The sequence below is a fragment of the Centropristis striata genome, chromosome 10 (genome assembly GCF_030273125.1).
Source record: "Centropristis striata isolate RG_2023a ecotype Rhode Island chromosome 10, C.striata_1.0, whole genome shotgun sequence".
NCBI classification, from domain to species: domain Eukaryota; kingdom Metazoa; phylum Chordata; class Actinopteri; order Perciformes; family Serranidae; genus Centropristis; species Centropristis striata.
This window is the reverse complement of record NC_081526.1, coordinates 18,722,837-18,746,444: the sequence shown is the minus strand read 5'-3', so window position 1 is coordinate 18,746,444 and position 23,608 is coordinate 18,722,837. Positions and strand designations below refer to the sequence as shown.

The 23,608-nt window shown below is 39.1% G+C and overlaps 2 protein-coding genes across 2 annotated transcripts in view; both read right to left on the bottom strand.

The window, feature by feature from the left end:
- LOC131979378 (mitogen-activated protein kinase kinase kinase kinase 4-like) overlaps positions 1 to 369 on the bottom strand; it is a 138,071-nt gene extending 137,702 nt beyond the window's left edge. The window contains exon 1 of the mRNA XM_059343335.1: positions 110 to 369. Within this exon, the coding sequence (XP_059199318.1) occupies positions 110 to 166 (57 nt within the window). The 5' untranslated portion in view covers positions 167 to 369. The remainder of the gene's footprint in view (positions 1 to 109) is intronic.
- Positions 370 to 10,033: 9,664 nt separating this feature from the next.
- lonrf2 (LON peptidase N-terminal domain and ring finger 2) lies at positions 10,034 to 23,212 on the bottom strand. Its single transcript, XM_059342890.1, has 12 exons — positions 21,634 to 23,212; positions 17,589 to 17,707; positions 16,444 to 16,566; positions 16,061 to 16,216; positions 15,726 to 15,948; positions 14,851 to 14,950; positions 14,521 to 14,635; positions 14,045 to 14,166; positions 13,642 to 13,828; positions 13,406 to 13,540; positions 12,919 to 13,068; positions 10,034 to 12,471 (listed from the first exon to the last, which is right to left on the bottom strand). Exons 1-12 carry the CDS (start codon positions 22,376 to 22,378, stop codon positions 12,313 to 12,315), a joined length of 2,334 nt encoding a protein of 777 aa, XP_059198873.1. The 5' UTR covers positions 22,379 to 23,212; the 3' UTR covers positions 10,034 to 12,312.
- Between the last annotated feature and the right edge of the window lie 396 nt (positions 23,213 to 23,608).

Sequence of the window (23,608 nt, the reverse complement as noted above, 5' to 3'; positions counted from 1 at the left end):
CAGGGCTGTGTCAACAACACCACTGCTCACAACATGCTTGTGTTTTTAATTTTACGTGTGAAAAAAATGAATTCGCGGAGAAAATGTCCTTCTAGCGGCACACACTCACCCGCAGGGATGCCAGGTCTATATCCACCAGACTTTTGGCCGGGGACTCGTTCGCCATTTTTCGTTAAATACGGTGATAAATGAGCGGAAAAGCGGCGTGTTTTAGTCTCCTTCAGGCGCACAGTGCGTGTCTCATCCTCGGGTGGTTTTAGTTTTAATCCCGCTGGTGATATTTTCTGTCCAAGGCGCGTTTTTCCCTCTTTGTAATCCCGGCAGACGCTCCGCTGTTGCTACATACCGACTGACTGCTGGAGCCCTGCCTGCTCTCTCTCTCTCTCTCTCTCTCTCTCTCTCTCTCTCTCTCTCTCTCCCTGTGTGTGTGTGTGTGTGTGTGTGTGTGTGTCTCTGCCTGTACTCCCAGCCCTCTCTCTCCTGCAGTCTATCCTCATGTCTCTCTTTCCCTCTCTCTCTGTCCATTCTCCGCCCCTTCTCTCTCAAAGCGGCTCAATACTTTTTGGGGCCCTTAACAGAATTTGATTGCCCCCTTACATCCAAACAGGGAACTGAAAATTAACCCTCTGAACCCCAACAAGCAGTTTCAGGGCGTTTTATTGCTCTTTTTACATTTCACTCACTGTGGCCTTGTATTACACTGCAATATATAATATATGTATGTATACAATCTATAAGTCCTGCAGCTCTGTGGAATCAGTACAATGGCAAGTGGCTAGATGTGGGAACAACTCAACCATGTATTTTGTATGAACACATCAAAAACACAACAACAAAACAGAAAACACAACAACAAAACAGAAAATACAACGACAAATTACTTAACACAACAAATCAAAAAACACAATGGCAAATCAAAAAACACAACAGCAAATCAAAAAACACAACGTTAAATCAAGAAACACAACAACAAAACAGAAACCACAACGACAAATTACTTAACACAACAACAAATCAAAAAACACAACAAAACAGAAAAAAACTGCCATTGTGTTTTCTGTTTTGTTGTTGTGTTAAGTAATTTATCGTTGTGTTTTTTGATTTGTTCTTGTGTTTTCTGATTTCCCTTCATGTTTTTTGATTTGTTGTGTTTTCTGATTTGTTGTTGTGTTTTTTGATTTGTTGTTGTGTTTTTTTATTTGCTGTTGTGTTTTTATTTGTTGTTGTGTTTTTTGATTTGTTGTTGTGATTTGCACTTCAGGGCCACCGTAATTTTGGGCAGAATAGCACATATATATTGACATACATTATTAAAACATTTTAAAAACAGTTGAATTTCTTTGATGATTTTTTTTTTTTATTGAAATAAATTGGAATTTATATATAGGCCCTACAACACTTTTACAAGTGACCGCAAGTATCATGAATATTGGAAAAATTAAATTGGGTCTTCACATGATATACATATTGAACTATTTCCATGTTTCCAACATATCCTGTCCTCTCCTCTCAGCTCTGTGTAAACAGATTTCAGTGACTATTTGTCACATGACCATTCATCTCAGCAGAATCAATCATGGCTTCACAGTGTCACTGAGGAGCAGGGTTTAATGTTTTTAACAGGATCTAGTTAATCAAAACAAGTTATTTCTGGTGACGTTTTAAATGAGACATGAAGTTTAAATTCTGGCGATAATGCCTGTTTTCAAAATCTATTTCTATAATAAAGGGTTTTTTTGTGTTCTTTTAAAGAAAACATTTTTCAGGGGTTCCAGGGATTAAAGACTAAATTGATTTGAATTCAGGCTTAAAGTGTGCACCGATGGAGAAAAAATGTCAAAAACAGAATTTAAATAACTGCAGTACTGGATCATAAAATATTGTCAAGACAGCATCAATGAAACTCTCACATGGTTCATAAATGTATCTTAACACTGACAGAGACTTAACAACAGGTACCAATAAACTTTCACAGCAGACTTCTTGACTTGTCATAGCAGGAAAAAACAGGTGAAACACATTTTGTAAATTATGACTCAGTCTCTTTAATTGTCTGAAAGTAGGTCAACTAAATGGAATGCAGCTCTTTTTAATGTCGTCAATAAAACCTGTGCTTTTCCTGCTGTGACATGTCAAAATAAGTGCTGTGAGAAAGGTTTATAGATGCACGATGTTGATGACATCACACAGAGCAGAAATTAAGTGACATAAATGAAGTAAACCCTGAATTATAATTGTTATGAAATATCCGAATGATGATGATCAGTCCCGTCAAGGTTTAGAGTAATGCATCAGGCTTCAAAATGACCAGAAACGGCCCTGATCACATTCAGAAAACAAGAACTGTGATTGGTCAGATTGTGCAGCTTTTCCTGCATTTCCTGCTTCCAATTTTGGTGGACATTATTGATCCTGAAGGCAAAATTAATCGAACATTTGCAAATGCTAAAAGTGCAAAACATTTGCAAGACCTACAACTGTTATTAACCTCTTACATCCAGCGCAGTAAGATGTACACAGATTATAGCATAAAGACAACATTCGTGTCCTTCAGTTTTACTCTGTGGGCTACCATTTAGACATTTAGTCATTTAGCAGGCACTTTTATCCAAAGCGACTTACAGGAAGAATAAAAACAAACAATCCAGGTATAGTGCAATAAGAGCTATCAGTGCATCAATAAGTGCTAGTGACAATTCTTTAAGGAGTAGAATTATCGTGTGGTGCTAGGAGAGAAGATGCTCTCTGAAGGTCTTCAGGAGGTTTTTAAAGGTAGGGAGGGACGCCCCTGCTCTGGTTGGAACTGGTAGTGTGTTCCACCAGCGGGGAACAAGAAGTGCAAAGAGTCTGGATTGCCTTGGACCAACGGGGGGTAGAGCCAGGCGCCATTCATTGGAAGAGCGCAACGGTCGTGAGGTAGCATATGTCTGAATCAGGGCATTCAGGTAGGTAGGAGCAGTACCGGAGACAACTTTGTGGGCGAGCATTAGAGATTTGAGTTTGATGTGGGCTGCAACAGGTAGCCAGTGGAGCTCAATGAGCAGCGGTGTGACACAGCTACCACTGAGCTAAAGATAACTTTTCATTGCAGAATGATCAACATGTTGCTCAGGATAACTGAATATTTTAAATTTCACTCTAACTCAGACGAACCAAACAGACTGGAGCTGTGAAAGTGTCTTTAATGACAACATTCCTAACCCTTAATGACAGATGTCAGATCAGTCTTATGCTGACCCCTTCAAATAAAGTGTTACCTGAGTTTTTTTTATGTAACATGAACAACCACAGACACAGTCTGGCTGATCTTTGAGGGACGTAGAAGGCAGAGAGACAGACAGACAGACAGACAGACAGACAGACAGTCAGACAGACAGACAGTCAGACAGGGCCTGTTGGAGCTTCTTCTCCAGGCTGACTGGAGGTCAGCTCTCTCTGTGTAGAGAACGAGACTGCTGATTTCTGCAGCGTCCGTTTCACCTGGAGATACATGTTCGCTATAGGGTCTACAGAGTCTGGTTCCTTGGTGCACCTGCCCGAAGCAGCTGACTTCCAGTCAACCAAAACAATGGCTCTGACTGGCTCTCCTCTCAACTACGGAGCTGTTCCAGTTGGAGCTTCTTCTCCAGGCTGACTGGAGGTCAGCTCTTTGCGCAGAGAATGCGACAGCTTGCTGTGCGCTGTAGGGTCTACAGTGTCTGGTTCCGTGGTACATCTGCCCGAAGCAGCTATGGGGCCCACATATAACATGTTGGCTGGGTATAAATCCAGCCTCAGGGAGGAAACACACAGGGCCTAAATTGAGGAAATAAATCAGCTGTAAAAATGACTTTACAAATCTAGTGTTATAATGAAATATTTTTTAAACATGAACTGTGGATCCTAATCTGAAAATGTGTATCTGTTAACTGTCCTGTCGTCCTCCTCGTCCTTTCAGATAGATACAGGGCAATTAGAGCATGTGAAATGGAAACAGTGATAAATATTTCAGCGCTGCTGTCACTGCTCTGCTGTTCTGTTGGAGGCTATAATATCCAGACAGGGTGCATTATATTCTGCTGCCAGTCAGTCATATAAAAACACAAGTTTATGAAAGAAACACGTGCTGATAACAAACAGTGTGAAGCTGGTTTTCATAACCTGGTTTACAGGCTGTAATCTGGACTGTATGAACTGGTTTGATTGTTTAAAATGTTATCCAACAGTACAAATATCAGGTCATTTCTAAATGTTGGAGGCTAATGAAGGTACTGTTTGAAATGAAGGTACCTTTTGAGGATACCCAGCTGTTTTAATGTTGATGTTAAAACTAGAAATGTTATGTTGTTATTTTAAAGAAGTTCTGATTGATGCATTATTTAGATTTCGATAAGATTTCAGATGTATCCTGCAGATCTCGCATCTTGAGACTCACACTGTTAAAACAACCTATAGAATTTACCCAATAAATCTAAGGTAACAATTTGCACCCATTTTCTTTGGGTCGATTTTATTCCAAATTTTGATTAAAGACTTCTGCAGCTATGAAATACTAAAATAAATCAGTTAAAGTCTTCTTAAATTTGTCATTACATTATACAACTAATTACTCATAAAAATTGGGTAATATGAACTCTTGATTGTTTATAGGCCATTGACAATAAACGTAACAACAAATTGTATTAATTTACTCTTTTTGCTGCACTGCATCATAAAATAGGGATGGCAATTTGCTGACTAATTTACTGAAGTACATTTTAATCAATTTGAATGGATAGTATATACCACTCTTCAAAATAATTGTTTACAGTGTACGGACAAAGTAAGTGTAAGTCTGTGAAACACATTTTAAGTTTATAATATGCAAAACAGCAACAAAAAGGTAGAGAGATTTTTTCTAAATGTATTTATTTATTTATGTATTCATTTATTTATTTATTAACCTTTACCATTTTCCATTTTATTAGTAAGAATAATAATAAGAAATATTAAAAGAAAGAAATAGTAATAATTAACAGCAAACAAAATAAATAAATCAGGTTGGATATAGACAGATAGTTTTTACAAACAGGTTGAATTCTGCACATATTTACCAATTTCACAGTCATGCATCACCCCTATATGTCCCTCAAAGGCACAGAGGTTTAAATGCTGATATTATAACTGACATAAATGAAGAGTAAATATAGTATCATCAGCAATAGAAAACTGTCTCTCCTAACTGCAGTGACCCATTTGCCTTTCACACTGTGAAAACTTGTGCCTACAGTTAATAAAAGTTCTGCACCATTTTAAGTTATTATATAATTTAATGTAAATGCACAGGAGAGTTCTTCTCCTACACTCCTCAAACCTCTCCTGCTCTCACTATGTCTTCTGCTTTAACTTCAATGCTTTCTATTTTATTTTCCACAGGAATGTATGCCCCCTCTCTAACACAGTTTTTACTATTCTCTGTTAATGGTGTTGGTTATCCAGATGTTAAAGCTTATTCCGCTGCTTCACTCGCTTCAATTTTGCTTCTTTTTCACAAATGCCACAAAATGAGCATCTGCTGGCACACATGGAAGAGAAGCCACAGAGATGTTAAACCAAGATGGACTGGGACATAAGCTGTGTGCATAAAAAAAACGAGTATATTAATATTCTTGTGGGATTATTTGGACTAACTTCCAATGCTTTGATCACTTTAACTTATTATTATCTTGAAAAGCAACCATGCTTCACAGATTTTGCAAATACACAACAATGCAAAAGACAAGAAGCAAAAGCATAAAGCAAAGTAAGATATAAAGATGTCAGATGGCATGAATTGCTTTATATAATTGTCTAAAGCAGCTTATCTGAACAGCTTTTTGTGCTGTATTTTAAATATTCTATGTCATGCCATGTTGTGCATGAAAAATGTTGTACTGCCCTGAAACTTTGGTTTGAGAGTGTCTTCCCTTTGAAGGTGATGGAGGGGATGACCCACAGACATCAAAGTGTCGCCCACTGGGTGTGTCCTGCTTTCTTGTGTTATCTATAGCAGGGATATTTCGTGGATTTCAGGCTGCATGGACATCTAAATTACTGAGTTGATTCTCGACCTGAAGAGCGGCTCTGTGCAGCTCATAGGAGTAACTCACACTGAGGGGTAACTACTCTGCATTCCCTCTCAGCTCTGCAAAGCTTTACAGCATCTTTCAGCTCATAGTTTTAGTTTTATTGTCTGCAGTTTTACTGTTTTGGTTTGCTCTGACCGCTCTCTGGTGTCATTTTGGGCCACAGCTGGTAGCTGTTTTCAGTGAAAAGAGCTGTAAAAAGCCACAGAATTCTACCCACTCAGGCAGTACACAGGCCATGTTAGCCACTAACTGATGGCAAAACTTTCAGACACAGATATTTCCCCTGGGGGTCGGTGGAGACCCAAAAACAGAGCTTAAAGAAAATATTGGATTTATATTATCACATTGTTGAAAACACAACTCTTAATGAATCGTGCATACTGGTTTCAGACCACACAGTTCTCAGGGACTTCCTGAGAGAAACTAGGAAAACAAGGACTCTTTTTTTCTAATTCTACTTGATTTATTCTTGACAGATAAAGTGTATATCTTCTCAAAACGTTATAAATCAATCTCTTCCAAAAGTATCACAATGAAAATGAAAGCACAATTAACAGAGGACTATGTCTGAAAACAAAAGAATTCCAACTTTACAACCGCTTATTTGCATTTGCACCATCAACATGAACGATGAAGTGTTGTAAGCAGGCCGGCGGCTGATGAGTCAAAATCATTTTGTATTTTCCATCTTATATATTCTCAGTAAAGCCTGGACTTCACTCCAGGTCCTCTGGCCTGTGTTTTCTTCCTATTTCTTCGCTACAACATGCAGTTTTTGTTTTTGTGTTGTCTGTTTGCACCACATGGCTAACAGGTTGTTTTTTTAAAAGGCCACTCCTGGTGCTACATTGTGTTGTTGTCTTACTCTGAAACAGGAGCTAAAAAGTTCCTCAAAAAATGGTTCTAAAAACTACAAATATTCCTAGTTCCTGCAGTCCAGAGACAATAAAAAGGTTGGTTCTAGGAACTTATTTCTTAGAACTGTGAAACAGTTTCTCAGGGTTGAAAACGTCTAACTTCTCTCCATAACTGCAGGATGTGGAGCTGTTCACTTACAAGTATGCCAAATCAACTTAAGATGTGATAATGTGTGCAGTGTGTGTTGAGTTTACAGCTTCCTGTTGGTGTTAACGCAAGTTGTTGCAGGTTTAATAATTTTATCAGGATCAAGAATTTTCACAGACAAAGGCATTTCATAGTTATGATTTAGAGCCATCATAGAACTATTTAAGTGGAGAAGTTCATAATTTCCGTGTCCAGTTAGCCGGAATCATGTGATTCATGAATGAGAATGTGACTAAATAAAAAAAAGCGTTGTGGTGGATGCCATCTGAAATCTGTTGGTGGAAATTAAGGTCAAATTTGTGTGTCAAATAATGCAAGCAGCCTGGCTGAACCTGAAATTAGCAACAATGCTGCTTAATCTCTGTCAGAAACACACCCACTTCCAGTCATCCACACCTCAGAGGAGCTTTGTGACGATATGTGAAACACCAAACGAACAAACAAACAAATAAATAAAGTGATAAATGACAAGATAAAAACAAATAATTACGTTAAAATTGTGCATTTTGTTGAACCTGTGTCTGTTTGCATGTGTGTGTATTAATGTATTTGAATGTAGGACATCGGTAAAAGAAACATAACACATCATGACTCATCATGACCTCACAGCTGTTAATCAGGTCACACAATGATCAAATACAAATAATACACGTATGTTTGTGTGTATTATTAACTGTTGACCAGTTAGCTGGTCCCACTTTGGCCTAATTTAACCTTGATCCACAATTGTGCTGATATATTTTTCTCTGAGATTTCTGATCCTGATGCAATTTTTTACTGGAACTCCTATTTACATACATGGATCTGCAGTATTAATTTCCTGCAGTCTTTGTGTATTATTATGTATTTGTATTATTAGTTCTGGAAAAAGAATCCTCTGTCTGCTTCCTCTTTCTCTTCTGACTCCATCGTGTGTGTTCACACTGTGTCTGGTGTTTGGATGGGTCAAACACTGAGCAAACACTGTCTGTTTGTGTGTTTGTGTTTGATATGCAACTACTTCCTCTTTGCTGCTGTACCCACTGAACAAGCTCTCTCTCTCTCTCTCTCTCTCTCTCTCTCTCTCTCTCTCTCTCTCTCTCTCTCTCTCTGTGTGTGTGTGTGTGCCAGCTAAAGTTTTAAAAAAAGGCGAGTAAGACTTTAAGTCCTTCAGGATGTTGAGTGTGTATTTTGTGAAGCTGGAACACCAGGTCGGTCACCACATCGTACTTTATATAAAAACCAGGATTAATAGAAACCAGTTCTACCTCAGCAGCCTCTGCTCTGATGCCCTTGAGCAAGACATGTAATTGTTTCCATCAACGGTACAGTTTCCCAGCTTGTTTGTGGGTGTGTTTCTGTATGAATGCAAACCCATAAATAAAAGTACAGTAAATACATAAGATAAATTAAATTTTTTGCCTGTTTTGTCTTCTGTCTCCTCTCAGTCTGAACCCTGTTTGAACTCAGTACTCCTGCAAATTCTTCCCACCTGCTCTTTCACTAACAAACACCGCCCCCTTGTGGCCTGTAGGTGCTACTGTGCCCTGCAGCCGAGTAGGCAGAGGTGTTAAAAAAAGAAACAGCCTAAATTCGCTTTGCCCAGCAACAGTCACTCTGTTCATTCTATGTAACACAGCTTTATGGGCAGAGCCTGAGAGGAGACAAACACAGGAATATTCTTATTGTCCACACCACAGTGTCTGATACAGACAAGAGCTAATCCGTTTTCTGTTTTCTGTTCACTGAGATGTTTCAGTTATAAAGCATGCTGGTAACAGGCTCATGTATCCTGACAGTTCATGCCAGACATTTAAAGCCTCCTCTCTTCTCTTAAACCAGATACTATCCAGTCTCAAACCAGGTTAGATAATCTGTGTGTATTTCTCTCTGAGGAGTTAATGTCAAATTGATGTATCTATGTCAGATCTGAGTATGTGTTGTACCTGCATCAGTCCACTATATTTATACAGGCACATAGTGCATTTGTCATTAAATTTTTCTAAAATATTACATAACATAACATTAACATAATCCACAATATTCACTGTGTAAAGTATATTTATTCCATGTTTGGGAGGAGAATCCCTCCCCTGCAACTCTCTCTGAGGTTCATCCATATTTCCAATTAAATATTATCTAATTATCCAAAGTGGAGGTCAAAGGAAAGAGGGTTTTAAAGATTTTAAAGGCTGTGAAGCCCTCTGAGGCAATCAATATACATAATTTAATTTAATTAAATTGCATAATGGAAAATCTATCTTGAGCTGATTATTTTTCTTGTGTGATAAAATAAAAACAACTTCTCATTTTACCAAGTCAGAATACTGTTTTATTACAATATGTATTTTAATAATAAAGCCTTTATTAGAATGGTATGCTGTGTGAGTATTTAAAAAAGAAATGTTTTATGTAAAATTCTATTTGTTTTAACTCAGGATATTTTGTATTTATTGTAAGCTTTTTTGTTCTCTTGTAAAATAACAGAACAGTATATTTTAAAAAATGTGTGATGTGTTGTTTTTTATTTGACTGGTATTGAAGCTTTAATTGATCTACCAGTTAAATTAATTATAAATATATATTTTTTAATTAAAGGCAGAGCAAAAATAGCTGCTTGGTGTTCTCAGTATCATCTCTAACATCTGTCTATGGAGCAGCTCCAGAGGTTATACTTGATGACACAAATTTAAGTTGTAAACATTCTAGCTTTTGGATTTAGGAGTTTTACGCATTTATATAGAATTTGGGGATTTAGACAGGAATAACGTATTCATTTAGAAAATAGGCATAGTTCCTCTCTTAGAGACTTGAAATTTACACAAATGTAGTCTTCTTTCTCATTAACAATATGAAACAGTATAAAACATAGTATAAAACAACAGGCAGAAACAGGACAAAAATATGTGTTTTATCTTTATTTGCAATAAAAAATAGGTATAAGATCTCCCTTTACAAATATACCAGGGAAATGCAGCACGTTGTGAACCCCGCCCTTTAAACGGAGAGCAAGTGACTGCACAGGAGTCACAAACATTTGGAAGGACAGAATTATACAGAACAACAGTGCATTTAAATGCACGCTAAGAATGCAATCACAACCACAGCTGCTGTCACATAAAACTTGAGGTTAAGCGTAATGTGACTTGGGCTGCTCTCCACCCTTTGGAGTTACTGTATAATACTGCATTTCTTCTGACGACTTAGCGATAAACACTTTCGTTCTTCACCGTTCATCCTCCCTTTTAAAAGGTACAATGTCAAATTTTATTGTAAGCAAGTTTACAGTTTGGTTTACATTCAGTGTTTCACACCAGAACAAATTGAATTGAAACATTTGCTAAACTTTTGTTTTAAATATTTTAAAATCTGTACTGTTCATATCCAAGTTTACATCAACTTCCTCCCTGCATGTTCTGGTGCAGGTGTTACCAAAAAATTGAAATCCTCATCATGATCTTACAGAGGATACAGAGAAATAGGGAAAACACTTAAAATAATTTATCTACAGTGCTACAAGTGATAATTTGAGCTACGGGGTCACGTTTGTCCAACTTTTTTCACAGTATCCAATTTTTTCACACATGTAGGGCTGTGGACCGTGTCAAACTTCTCATTTGATCAACAGTAAGTGATGCTGAGACACGTCAGTGCGCCAGTGAGAAAGAAGGAACAATGCTAGTTCCAAAATATTTCATGAAAAATAATATTTAACATTTGTTTGGCCTCAGGGTACACAATGTGTTCTGGTGAGAAACATCTCATGTAAATATAAGTATTTGCTTACAAGAAAACTCCACAAGGCAACTTTCAGCACCGTAATTGCATGATAGTGTGCATGTAAATGTACTGAGAGAAAGAGACAGATGGGGGGAGAGAGAGAGAGATAGACAGAAATGTTCCTTAAATAAAACATTAAAAAAGGCCTCCGAGTTACATTGATATACATATAAATCACCCAACTTAAGATTTCATCATACACATACACTTAAGGGCGTAGAGAGAAACAAAAAAACAAAACAAGAAAATATACAATCAACCCCTATAGCTAAGTCTGTATTTGAAGTCCCAGAGATATGCTACATTAGGACATGAAGTTCCAGATCAACTGTATCTGGGAGGATGCACTTGTATCTGCATTTTCCTAAATGCAACTATGTGACAGACGTATATTTAAATCTCTCTGCAATGTCATTTGAGAACAAGTGGAGCATGTGTTTGTAGAGTTGCACTTGTTATCACACAGTGGATTTTAGCGTCAGCAGGGACAAAATCTTGATGCTATCTCAACGGAACGATTCTCATGGCGCCCCTTTTACTTTCTATCAGACTGTCTGAGGTACATGCCCACCGCCGGGTGAAGCAGCAGATAGAAAGCTCCGTTTTTTTTTTGTTTTTTTTTTTGCACACAAGTTTTGGCTCAGTCAGGAAGCTTTAGAGTGAGGAAAAAAAGAAAAAACGTTCACATACTACAGCCAGACCAGTACATTCACTTTAGTGTGTGTTGCCGTCATGCCAAGTGTTTTTTGTTTTTGCTTCATATTTCATGAGGTGAGTTCTTGTTTTGACTGCGCCTGTACAAACTGTCACTTTTGTGGATGCGGGGGCCACACGGCTCTGTGGCAGGCAATCTTCTGGTTCAGTATTATGTGAGATACTGATTATTATATGTACAGGAAATTAATTCCTCTTGATCCTGATCCTTTCTGCTCACACAGCTCTGTGATAGGTTTCTGTTCCTTCATGACAGGGAGTCAGGAAAATTACATGAACGATCTAAATGGAAGTGAAACAGCTCGACTTGACTGATTTTTTTTTTTTACCTCGGCCTTAAAAGAGAACAAGAGATGTGCTGTAGTTAAATTCGTCCGGTGAGGTAATGCTGATGTGCGATGACAAAAAAAACTGACAGACAGAGAGGCAAGTGAGCAGGAATGCCCTCATGCCAGAACCCCCGGCCCATCAAACACTCCTAACATGCTCAGAAAGTCTGCATGACACATTGTGGTGCTCAGGAGCATCTGGGAGAATTCATTTAAGTAAATTCATGAGAACACAAATGAATGAATCAGTCAATGTGTGACCTAATCAACAAATGAATGAACGCACAAACAAATTAATGAATTGCTGAACTGCATAGAAGCCCGAGTGGTTCTAGACTGTCCCCCGAACGGTCGGGCAATCACCGGGGCCTCTTGCGTGTGACAAAGATAAGGACCCTGCGGATGGCGATGAGGCGGTCCTTTAGGGAGGTCATAGACAGGATTGTGAGCTGGGCCCGATTCTCCAATGGCAGGACAGCGAGCAGCCACCAGCACCAGGCCGGACCACTAGGACTGGCCTTCAGGGGAGAAAAGATATATATGGTTAAAAGACTGCTCACAGGGCAGAAGAAAGCCAAATATTAATGTTGATTTAGAAAATTAACAGAATTGTCTCATCTATGTTTGGCTCTTCTATGTTTTACCTCACCAGACATTTAAGAACTGTCCAAGATGTGAACTGCTGTAGTAGTATGATAAGGAACTCAAAGTATACAGTGCTTAACAAATTTACTAGACCACTTGTCATAAAAACAAGAAAATATAAATATTTTAGAAATCTTTCAAAAGCGTGTTTTAAATTAAATGTTATTGTTAATAATTTGGCAAATAAACTGAATTCACCTTTTTTCATACCCAAATATGAGCTGGCTCACTGGGGCTTCTCTGAGAAGTCAGAATTTAGGACACACAGGTGGTCTAAAAAATTTGTTAAGCACTGTATATACACACAGGCGTCTGCTGACCTGTGGGTCGGGGTCTTTGCTGGGAAGGTGTCCAAAGTGGCTGAGGATCTGGCTCTTCATGTTGTCTTTCAGGGAGGTAAACCAGTTGTTGGCCTGCTCGTACACAGAGTCGTGCAGCTTCAGAAGTTCCACCAGCCCCTCCCCCTCCACCTGAATGGACAGAGAGATTTATTGTTACCATTGTTGGTATTTGTTTTAAAAACCATTGACAAAAGTTGTAGCATTTCCAAAACAAAAAAACTGTTCCTCATCTAAAAAAAACCCGAATACAAGCATATAATGAGAACATATAGAGGACTGGCTACATTTTTGCCGGTGGCAGAGAAGGAAACTAAGGATTGCTTTTTTTCCCCCCACTGCTCAGTGGTTACAGAACAGCTTGGGGCAATTCTACTTTGTGACATATGATTGACAGCAGCATGCTGGAAAGTGTCAAGACAACACACTCTACCTGACAGCACAGCCACACAGTTCTCCCTCCACTAACCTTCTTGTCTTCCAGGTACTCTATCTTGGCAGTGTTGTAGCCGTCTCTCTGGCCGTGGCCGAGGACCTTGAACCGCGACACTCCGATGGTGTCAACCACTGAACGACCGTCAGGAAAGAACTTCACATCTCGCACCTGAAAGACAGTTTATGTTGTACTTACAGAAGCAGAATCAATTATATTTGACTGCACACAGCAGGGTAGTAACATTCTGTGTTATAAAAACACACACTGACCTCCAGCATGCAGCCGTAGTCAGCGAAGCCTTTCAGCTCATCAGCTATGCACATGCCGAACTGCTTGGTGCCCGTCTCCATGGAGCGGCGGATCATGAGGCGGTAGCGCGGCTCAAACACGTGCAGCGGGCAGGGGATGGTGGGGAAAGCCATGGTGCACACAAAGATGGGAACTTCTTGATTCAAGCTGCAAGAGAAACAGTGAAGATGTTGTTAAGGCTGTGGTGTTTGTGTGCATCCGGAAGTTTGAGGAACCAAAAACACTTTTAAGGGTTAAGGATTTTTCCATTTTAGATATTTTTGAGCCTTATTTAGTTAAATAATGACAGAAGTCTATACAGTGTTTTGGATGATGTACTCAGATATATGACAAATAAACAATTTCAATGTGTGTGAAACTTACTTTGACAGCTCCTTCATTTCCTCCTCATGGATTTTCTTCCTCTCCACCAGTTCATCCCCGAGATAACGCTGCAGCACCTCCTCCATGAGCAGGGTTATGTTATAGCCCCTGGTGGCCAAATACTACACAACACACGAGCACCAAAGCTATGTTACAACATTATCATTTTTGAAATCCAGCTTGATTCTACTAATCATTTGACCAATAAATTGCCAGAAAAACAGCGGTTTGTTTCGTCCAAACAACAATCCAAAGCCCTATTAAATCATTTTTGAAGGATAAATTAATAAATAAATAAAAAAACGTGTCTATTAACTCTGTCAAAATACTAACTGGATAAATTGAATCAGCAATAATACAAACTACACAAAAGACAACACTAACATATTACCTTTCATGAAAGTGGTGAAACACCATTTTGAACAAAGTCTATTTGCATTTGTAATTTTATTTGACTGTAGGAAATATGTGTGTACCTCAGACAGATTCTCTTTGCACAGAGGACAGTTGGAGTTGTGGTCCAGGCAGCGCTCCAGACATTTGAGGCAGAAGGTGTGTCCGCAGGGAGTGGCAACAGGCTCGTAAAATAATCTAGAGAACAGACAAGAGAAGAAATAAGAAGAAGCACACAGCCACAGCAGCTTGTATCACATGCAGATACATGTTGTGAAAACACAGTTGCATTTGAATTTAAATAAATCAAAGTTATTGTTTTGCGTTTTTAAGTCAATATTTTTGCTAAAACCCTAGACCAACGGTGCATGCAGTTAGTGTGTGTGCTGTAACATTGGACTGTCTGTAGTCACCTCATGCAGAGGGAACACTCCATGTCTCCGCTGTCCAACAGCTCAGCAGGAAACGTCCTCCCTCCACACACTGCGACCGCCTGAGAACTGCTCTCCATGTCTGTACAAAACATAACAACATCATCAGATCTGTGTGTGTGTGTGTGTGTGTGTGTGTGTGTGTGTGTTCACATTATTATCTACAGAGCAGAGGGAGCACATTTCTACCTCAAGCTGTACAAAATCATGTCCAGACAGAGTGTGTTTGTCACAAAAACATACTCACAGGACACAATGAAGTTTAATCACTGGGCTGATTGTAGGCTCAGTTTTGTTAGAGTGAAGATCAGGGCTTGTCTATCATTTAAAATACTTAAGGGTAAATATACTGTAATATATTCCTAAAGGTTGGAAGGAAAGTGCAATCAGTGACTAATGAAATTAGCTCCTGCAGTTTGAACATTAACTTGTATGATGCATTTTATTTTTCAAAGATCAGCCCTTAGAATTAGAATGTGGCTCAACTGGTTCAGTGCAGAGAAGCAGACTGCAGGCTGCCACAGTACTGGAGAAATGCTAACACTACCTTTCTTTTATTTGCATTGCATCCTGAAATGAACATAACCCAGATCATGTAATTCTTTGTTAAATTTGCATAAGACAATCTATCTTTAAATTCTATTTATTAATTCTATCAAGCTTTGACAAACAGACTTCAAGTGAAAGTGGCAACCAATCTGAGAGCAAAATATTAGGGAATTTATGCCAAGTTCAGGCAAAAAAAGAAATTAAAAAGATGACAGAAAAATGCAGGATTCAATAAAAAGTAATTCACTGTGTTAAGGTGGTTAATGTGAGTCATCAGTCAACATCTCATTGTGAAATAAAACTCTTACCAGGTCTGAGTTGTTTTGACGGAGGGTTGAAGACCGAAGGTCCATCTTCGCTGTGTTTCCTCTTGAGACCACCAGGGGGGGCTGGCAGTGCGGCCAGGACATCCGCCAGGCTCTTGGTGCTGCCCTCTCCTGCAGCATGGTCGGATTTACTAGGAGTCGAAGCGGAGAGTCTGGAGGATGAGTCATCCGCTGGGGCGCTTTTAGTCACACTGAACTCTGACTCCTGGACACAGACACACACAGAGATTAGTGAGCCTGTCAGAGTTGAACGGTAATGAAGGGAAGACTATTTTGAAAGCAGTAGTGATGGAGTGTGTAAGTTTGTGTGCATTAACCTGTGAAGAAGAGCCAGGTTTCTGTGTGAGAGGCCTCAGGGACCTGAGCAAGGCAGGGGGTTTGATGAGGCGGGTTGCCACCCCTCCCTGCAGTGGGTGAAGAGGTGTTGGCATGTCCTCATTTTCAAATACAGAAGAGAATACCTCGCTAAGGACCTGCAGGGTGGAAGAAAACAAGGCACCTGATTTAATGTTTACAGTAAAATCAGATAAGCAGAATTAAATGGGACCATCAGTTTTTCCATCGATGTTCTGAGCTGACAACGGCAATCTTTTACTGACACATCATTGTCTTCATCTTTTTCCAAGATCAGAAATTAAAGATTTTATGACACAGGGTGAAAAAATTGGGGGGGGGGGGGGGGGGGGGGGGGTTCTCTTACCTTCTGAGCTTCCAGTTTGACTTTGGTCCAGTCTGGCTTTAGTGCCACACACATAAAATATTCCTGCAAGGCCTCGTCATTCCGGCCTGCTTCACTCAGCGCCATCGCTTTCAGACAATGAGCCTGAAATAAACAAACAAATATTATAAACACTACTTTATGAAATTTGCAGTAAGTAGAAGGCATCATGTTTTATCCACTTGCATCACTATTATCTTCATGTGTTTCACTTTAATAGCAGCAGTTCGTACTTAGCACTGAAGGTTATTTGCTAATAAAAGATATTTTAGTGTGAAATAGAATGTTTTAAATTCTGTCTATCTTGCTACTGTGGATTTTTCTAATATATATATATATATATATATATATATTATAAAACTGTTTTTGCATCCACTCAGTGTTTATGATTTTCTTTTGTTTGTTTTTATCTGATCTATTTTAAATCTATATTATTGTTGATGAAAAGCTCTTTTGTTTAGAAAAGTGCTATAAAAACAAAGTTTTACTTACTGCCCTAGTATATAAATGGATGAAGAAGTGAGAATTTGAAAACAGACTAAAATATGATCATATTCAGCAGACATTATGTAATTTTATCCCTTTTTTAATTATTTAGAAAGATTTGCGCTAATCTGCACCATTATCAACAGCTTTGCTTTTCTGTTTCCTTTAATATTATGAATAGTCTGAGCTGTTATTTTTAGTTTAACCTGCAGGAGGCAGTGTTGAGAGGCAGTAGAGTGACCAGACATCCCAAATTATTGTTATATCTGTAGCTAATATAAATTATGGCTGTTGTAATTTGTTGTTTTTAGGCCATGCACAGTAGTGCCTCAAATTGATAAACAACTCCTGTACAGCTATGATGTGGAAATGGAGGAAAGTTAAACCATGTCATTGTTGACATGGAGCCAAGAGTTCCAGGACTTGGTAAACATCCAGCCAAAAAGCAAACATGTTGTTGTCTTTCACGGTTTGTTGACAGTGAATGTTATGTACTCCACGCCCACCCCAAATTCCACTTGTGGCAACAACAAAAAAACACCTTTCTAAGCTTATGATACAAGATCCTAGTGAAAATTTGTTTTCTAAAAATGATGTGGACTTGAATGTATTTGCAAACCCATTTAAAACATGTGTCTCACCTTATTCCAGAGAGGTTTTAACCTGCAGAGGCTACTGGCGTCCTGGACTGCCTGACTGAAGTTCCTCATCTCCATGTGCAATTCAGCCCGTTGAGACAGCAGCCTGCCTGAGGAGGGCACTGTAGACCACAGACACACATACACACACATCAACAGGTCAGTGGATAGGCCCACACAGGATAAACAGGTTTTTCTAGGTCTAGCAGAAGTAGGGCAGCAATATAACATGTGGCGAGAGACCTATTTAATGTGGGAGAATGCTATGTAACGCAACGTTTAATGTGTTGATAAGAACTTATAAAAGCAGCTGTGTCAGTGGACCATTGCCAGTATATTTTTGTTATACAACAGTCACTGCACGGCCAGGATTGTGTCCCACATAGACAAATGACACACTTTATATATAACCAAATATGTAATGTACTCAAATTTTCACCTTTCTGTACAGTTTCTTCATGGGTTTTTTTTTCACTTTAATTATTCCCAAAGATTTTGATTTTATGGGATTAGTGAGGAGGTGACCATGTTTTTAGGTATTTAAACCAAATATTTGTGGAAGACTTTTCAAAAATAAATGAAGTTCTGCAGATAAAATCATAAAATCAAAGTCTGAAATCTCTGTTTCCTAGTGTTCGTAGTGCAGCTAAAATTATATTGTCATCTAATCAAAATTTATATAACATCTCTTCCCCCCCCCCGTCCTTGGTTTGATACAGGTTGGATTCCAAGTAATAATTTTGCATCGATTTATCCCACTCTGAGACGACACACACAATGTTTCGGAAACCATTTACCGGTATATGTCAATGTTTCTACAGTCTCCTTCAGCTCAAGTCGGTGATTCTTATGATTTACCCTCAAAAAAATGTTATTGGCGCTCCGTGGGTGGAATTTTAGGTTGTGTAACCTTTTGGCAAGTTATTTGGGGAAACATTTTTCCAAAGAAGGATCTCATATCTTCCCAAATACTGAACAGAAGGTGAACAAGCTGCCTGAGCTACAAACAGCAGAACCACCAGACAATATTTATTTACATGTCCTCAGAAATATTGTGCGATAGTAAAACAGCCTTTAAGCGGGACTGCAGAACAGACATTTGGAACATTATGTCTAGAGATTAGAAGTTTCAATCACGAATGTCTAGTAAGGTTTATATAAAATTTTTCCTGTTTATTTTTTTTTATTTTTTTTATTTGTATTTTTTGGGGCTTTTTCACGCCTTTAATGGACAGGATAGTTGAAGAGAGACAGGAAACAGGGGGCAGAGAGAGGGGAATGACATGCAGTAAAGGGCCGTCCGATGCGGGACTCGAACCGGGGCGCCTGCGTAACCCACTACGCTACGACCACCCTCCTGTTAATATATATATATTTTATAAAAATAAATAAAATAAAAAAATGTTGTGTTCATAAAATGAATATATCTATTACATTTTAACTCTGTAAAGACAATTTTGATTCTGTGTAGTATTAACATAGTTCCACCACATCCTGAAGTTAGTTATTTGATGAGTCATAACATTTTTTGAAAAACTGAGATCTACAGATCACAAATAAATATAACTGTGGACTAACCCTAACCCTCCAAAGAAGGAATAGTTTATTTTCCTTTTTTTTTTGAGAATGATATATTATAATATTAATATTACAAAATGTAATATTTCTTTGTCATTTTTCAAAATGTTGTAAATGAGTATTTCTTACACATAGTGGACAAAGCCACTATTTGTTATTAAAAATGAAAAGGTTATAAAAGCTGCAAGACACGTGTCATTATCTGCCTAAGCATAAAAAAAGTTAGGTTGGCAGAATACTCACTCATACTCAGTGTATGGCAAAATTACTGTCAGGTATAGCATGAAGAAAGAATTCAGAGGGAAAATTCAGTTTTCTGATGACATAGTTTTCTTTTATCATTCTTAAATCCAAGCAATTTGAAGCTGAAACTTGCATATTTCCTGAACCCAACAGAAAACAGGGTCACTTAGGTATCACAGTGAAAACTTGTCGATAAAATATTTTATATAAATGTAGGAGTAATGAATATTAACAACTGCCAATAGAAAATATCTTCAAAGTAGGGTTTTCGGCCCCATAGCTATAATAAGCAGTGATCTGTGGCAATGTGCTTTTTTATGCAGATGTAAATAATTCAAGATGTAAACTGTATGATTACTGTAAAAAAATCAGACTATTTACATGAATATCTGTTGGAAATTGTCCGTTTAGTAAAAAGGACAACCAAATCCAGTACAAAAAATAGGTTATTGGTGAGGTTAAGAGTAGACATACAAAGAATCACAGAAATTATGAGATTTAGCCCAGAGGGCCAATATTTATTACTGAAAAAGTATTTGAAGAAGAGTTCTAGGATTTTGAAAGGTCACATAAATTTAATAGATGTTTTCATATGATTTCCTCTCCCAGGAATTCCACAATATGAACTGGGAGGTCTAAATAAGTTGGCATGGAATGACATACATGTCCCTCTATGGTTTTCTGGATTGCACCACTATGCAGCAGAAATAGGTTCCAGTGCTTTAATCGTGGCCAACTGTAAAAATGTCAGATAAGAAGTTAAAAAAAACAAAAAACATGTTGGCGCATCAATAGAGTAATCTGATACATAAAGATGTTATCAAGCAGTTTGTCCCAGTGGATTGTTTTTCACAATGTGGCATTGACCATCTGCAACCTCCTTTTACTGTATTAATCTAAAACATCGCGTTCAGACCTGACACAAAACAGAAAGTGGGTATGAATGGGAGATTCAATCTTATATAAATGGGAAACTAGGCAAAATACATACATTACCCTGTTTTAGATGCACATATGCTTATCAATTTTCTCCCTACTGAGCAGAAATGTTTATATTGGTTTTTAACTACTTGAGTTTGAATTTTCCTGCCTCATTTGTACTACCTTGCAAAACATACTGCAGCCTCTCCCTCTGCACCCACCTATTTTATAATCTTACACAAACAGAAAACAGCGCATCATTGGATCACTGTCGTAGTGGAAATGCATGTGGCATGGACAACCACCAAGAGGGAAAAATGTGCCCATGAGGCACAGGTTGGATATCAGCTGTATTTCTGCTGACATCTTGAGCCCATTATGCTCATTCTCCATCACAGACACCATAAGGCCTCCTGCTGCATTTGTTGGGACAACACGAATGGTTCACAAGGCAGTGTGTCCTCCTATCACCCTGAGGCCTTAACATGACAGACGGCGTGACTCAATATTGATCTGGGGTTAGAAAAATTCTGACAATGTGCCATTTGGACACTCAAAATGCCAAAAGGAGATTAGAATATATTAATTTTGCTAGACACTTTCCTCTACAGATTATTTATGGTCCACAAGTGTGGACACCTGAGACAGCCTGCTGTGCCAGCACCTTGATTCATCCAGTGAGCTATTTAAGGACTAGGAAATTGATTTTTAATGCGACTCTAATATGTAGGACAAAGGTGAGAAGGGGGTCGGTTCAAATTTCCTAAGATTCAAACTGCAACATGAGACTTGCTCTTATCCAACACATCATTAACTGCCAGCTTATGAAACACCAAGGGTAGGGGGAGGGGATCAGGGTCAAGTCAAACTCAGTCTGTCACAGCTAAGAAATATATGCATGCAGTATGCGAGCATTATGCATGTAAATACAATGTTCTATGGATATAATATGGACTGAATAACAAAGAAGGCTATTATATCCAGAGATCAAGACATACATATTTTTCTGCATAGCTGCTCTATGAAAACACTGCAGTACTGAACAGTATAAGCAGACAATCTAGTGTGAGTGTGTAATTATGAAGCAAAAGATCGCTATGTGTGCTGCTTAGATAATATAGCCCTGTACGTCATCGCCTGACCTCACTGCAGTTTTGATAGGTATGTGTAGCGCCACTTATCGGTGACACTGTGAAACTACAGTGAAAAAGAAAGTAGGTCACCTGTTCAAAATATCATCGTTTTGATCGAAACTTCTCACATTTAGCACAGAAATGTAAATATTAAACATGTCTGGCCATCTTACCTAGGTCCACTGCTGCGTTGTACTTTTCCAAAGCGTCTGAGAGGTTCTGATTTTTCCACAAAACCTCTCCTTCGATCCAGAATTTCCTAGCTTTGCTCTCAGTTGCAAACAGTTTATCCAGCAGACCACTGAGAACAACATTTAATCTCCGGTCGTTGGGCAGTCCATCTCTTTTGCTCAACTTTTGTTTGCAGTGTATGCAGTCTTTTACAGAGTCGTCCTCTAAGCAACGTTTGCAGAAAGTGTGTCCACACTCCACGGTTGTCGGCTCATGGAGCAGACACTTGCAGATGCGACATGAAAATAAGTCCAGCGCTCCATCATTTCCACATTCCCCATCACTTTCAACCCCATCTTCCCCACCACTGCTTTTACTATGCCCGCTTAACGTCCCGGTGATGCCCAGCTCTTTCTCACGGAGCGTCCGGGCGATCGTTTCCACCAAAAGTTGAAGCTCCTCCGGGCGTAATTTGCCCAGGCTGGCCGCTGTGCAGTACGAGTCTAGCGCCTCAGATATTCGCCCGATTCGGCACAGAGAGTCTGCCTTCCTCAGACACAACCCCCGGTCCGGCTGCTGGAGGTCTGAGAGTTGGGAGCTGTAGATCTCCACGGCCAGGCTAAAGTTCCCAGCCCGGCTGGCCTCCTCTGCCACCTCCAGCATTTCGAGGCATATCCCCGAAGCCCCAGGGTTGGAGATCGGGTGGACGAACACCTCGCCCTGGTGAGACCTCACTCCGGTCTCCATCTTCTTCTTGAAAAATTAGACTCTAACTGCTGGCCATTGGAAATTGGGTAGGACACGAGTCATGGGACGTCAACCCTGGGCGTCTGTGTAACATAGTTGATCCAAGTCAAAGTCTCACAAGTAATGACACTATAGCCGTCCGGTAGTAAAGCCAGCAGGGGATGCGGTTTCCCCATAAACACCGGGTCTGGCTGCTCGGTCCTTGAGGGTCGGCGCTGTTTACCAAGCTTTCCGCCTTCCTCGCCCCATGAAGCGGCCCGATAACGTTTCTCGGATATATAAGGAAACTTCCCAGATAATGCTACTTTTAAAAAAATGTTAAAAAGAGAGAAATAAATGACAGCGTTTCTCTGTTTAGTGGAGAGACGGTGGGTAAAGTCCTCCGTGCTTAGCAATAAGAAGCTTAATATCCATTTGGTCTACACTGTTAACTCGGCGTTAGGATACTATACAAACTAAACAGAGGCAAAGTTAAGGTTGTAAGACAATTAAAAAAAGTAATTGTAGCTTAGATTATTTAGATAAATCTAAGATACAGACTCACAAGCCCCGTCTTTGCTACAGTCAACCGCAGCCGTGTTTTTATGTAAGAGACCCCGGGAGCACTAAAGCCGAGAGCTAGCTAACGTTTACAGCGGGTTAAAACGAGCCAAAACATCTTCTTTAACTCCAAAAACTCACTTTAACTTGACATCCATAAACTTCTGTGTGCTATAACGAGTCTCGGGGTCATGGCCGCTTTTTTAAAACGACAAAACAACCGGTGAAAATAGAGCAATCCGCCTTGGTCGCTAGCCAGCTAGCTCCAACAGCTAAAGGTTGTTGCTTCTTCGGATCTCACGTACGTACTACTCACGGAAGCGAGCGCACACGTCACGTGACGCACAAGCCATACTCCCATTGGTCAGTTAAGTGGCTCACTTATATAACGCAAAATATATTGTATAACCTTTCACAGGCAACAGTGGAGGATTGTCTGTGAGCAACCAAAACAACCTCACAATTACAGGTTTTAAACTATGTTTTACACGTGATATCAATATAAAACACCTTCAGGTTAATATATAATACGTTTCATCTTATCCTGTCTTGAGTTGAATGATCAATTTGTCTCTGTTTGACTCCTTATGGTCCCAGCTGTGGGATTGATTCATTGTTTTATGTAATGCTTTATATAAGCAGTGTTTCATGTCTTGTTTTTGTGAGTCGCTGAATGAGCTGTTGAATACA

Excerpts from the sequence above, each read along its gene's own strand:
- lonrf2 (XM_059342890.1), bottom strand. The coding sequence starts at position 22,378 with ATGGAGACCGGAGTGAGGTCTCACCAGGGCGAGGTGTTCGTCCACCCG. Across the intron at positions 17,708-21,633 it reads CAACGCAGCAGTGGACCTAG|TGCCCTCCTCAGGCAGGCTG; the intron begins GTAAGATGGCCA and ends TGTGGTCTACAG. Across the intron at positions 16,217-16,443 it reads TCAAACTGGAAGCTCAGAAG|GTCCTTAGCGAGGTATTCTC; the intron begins GTAAGAGAACCC and ends TCCACCCTGCAG.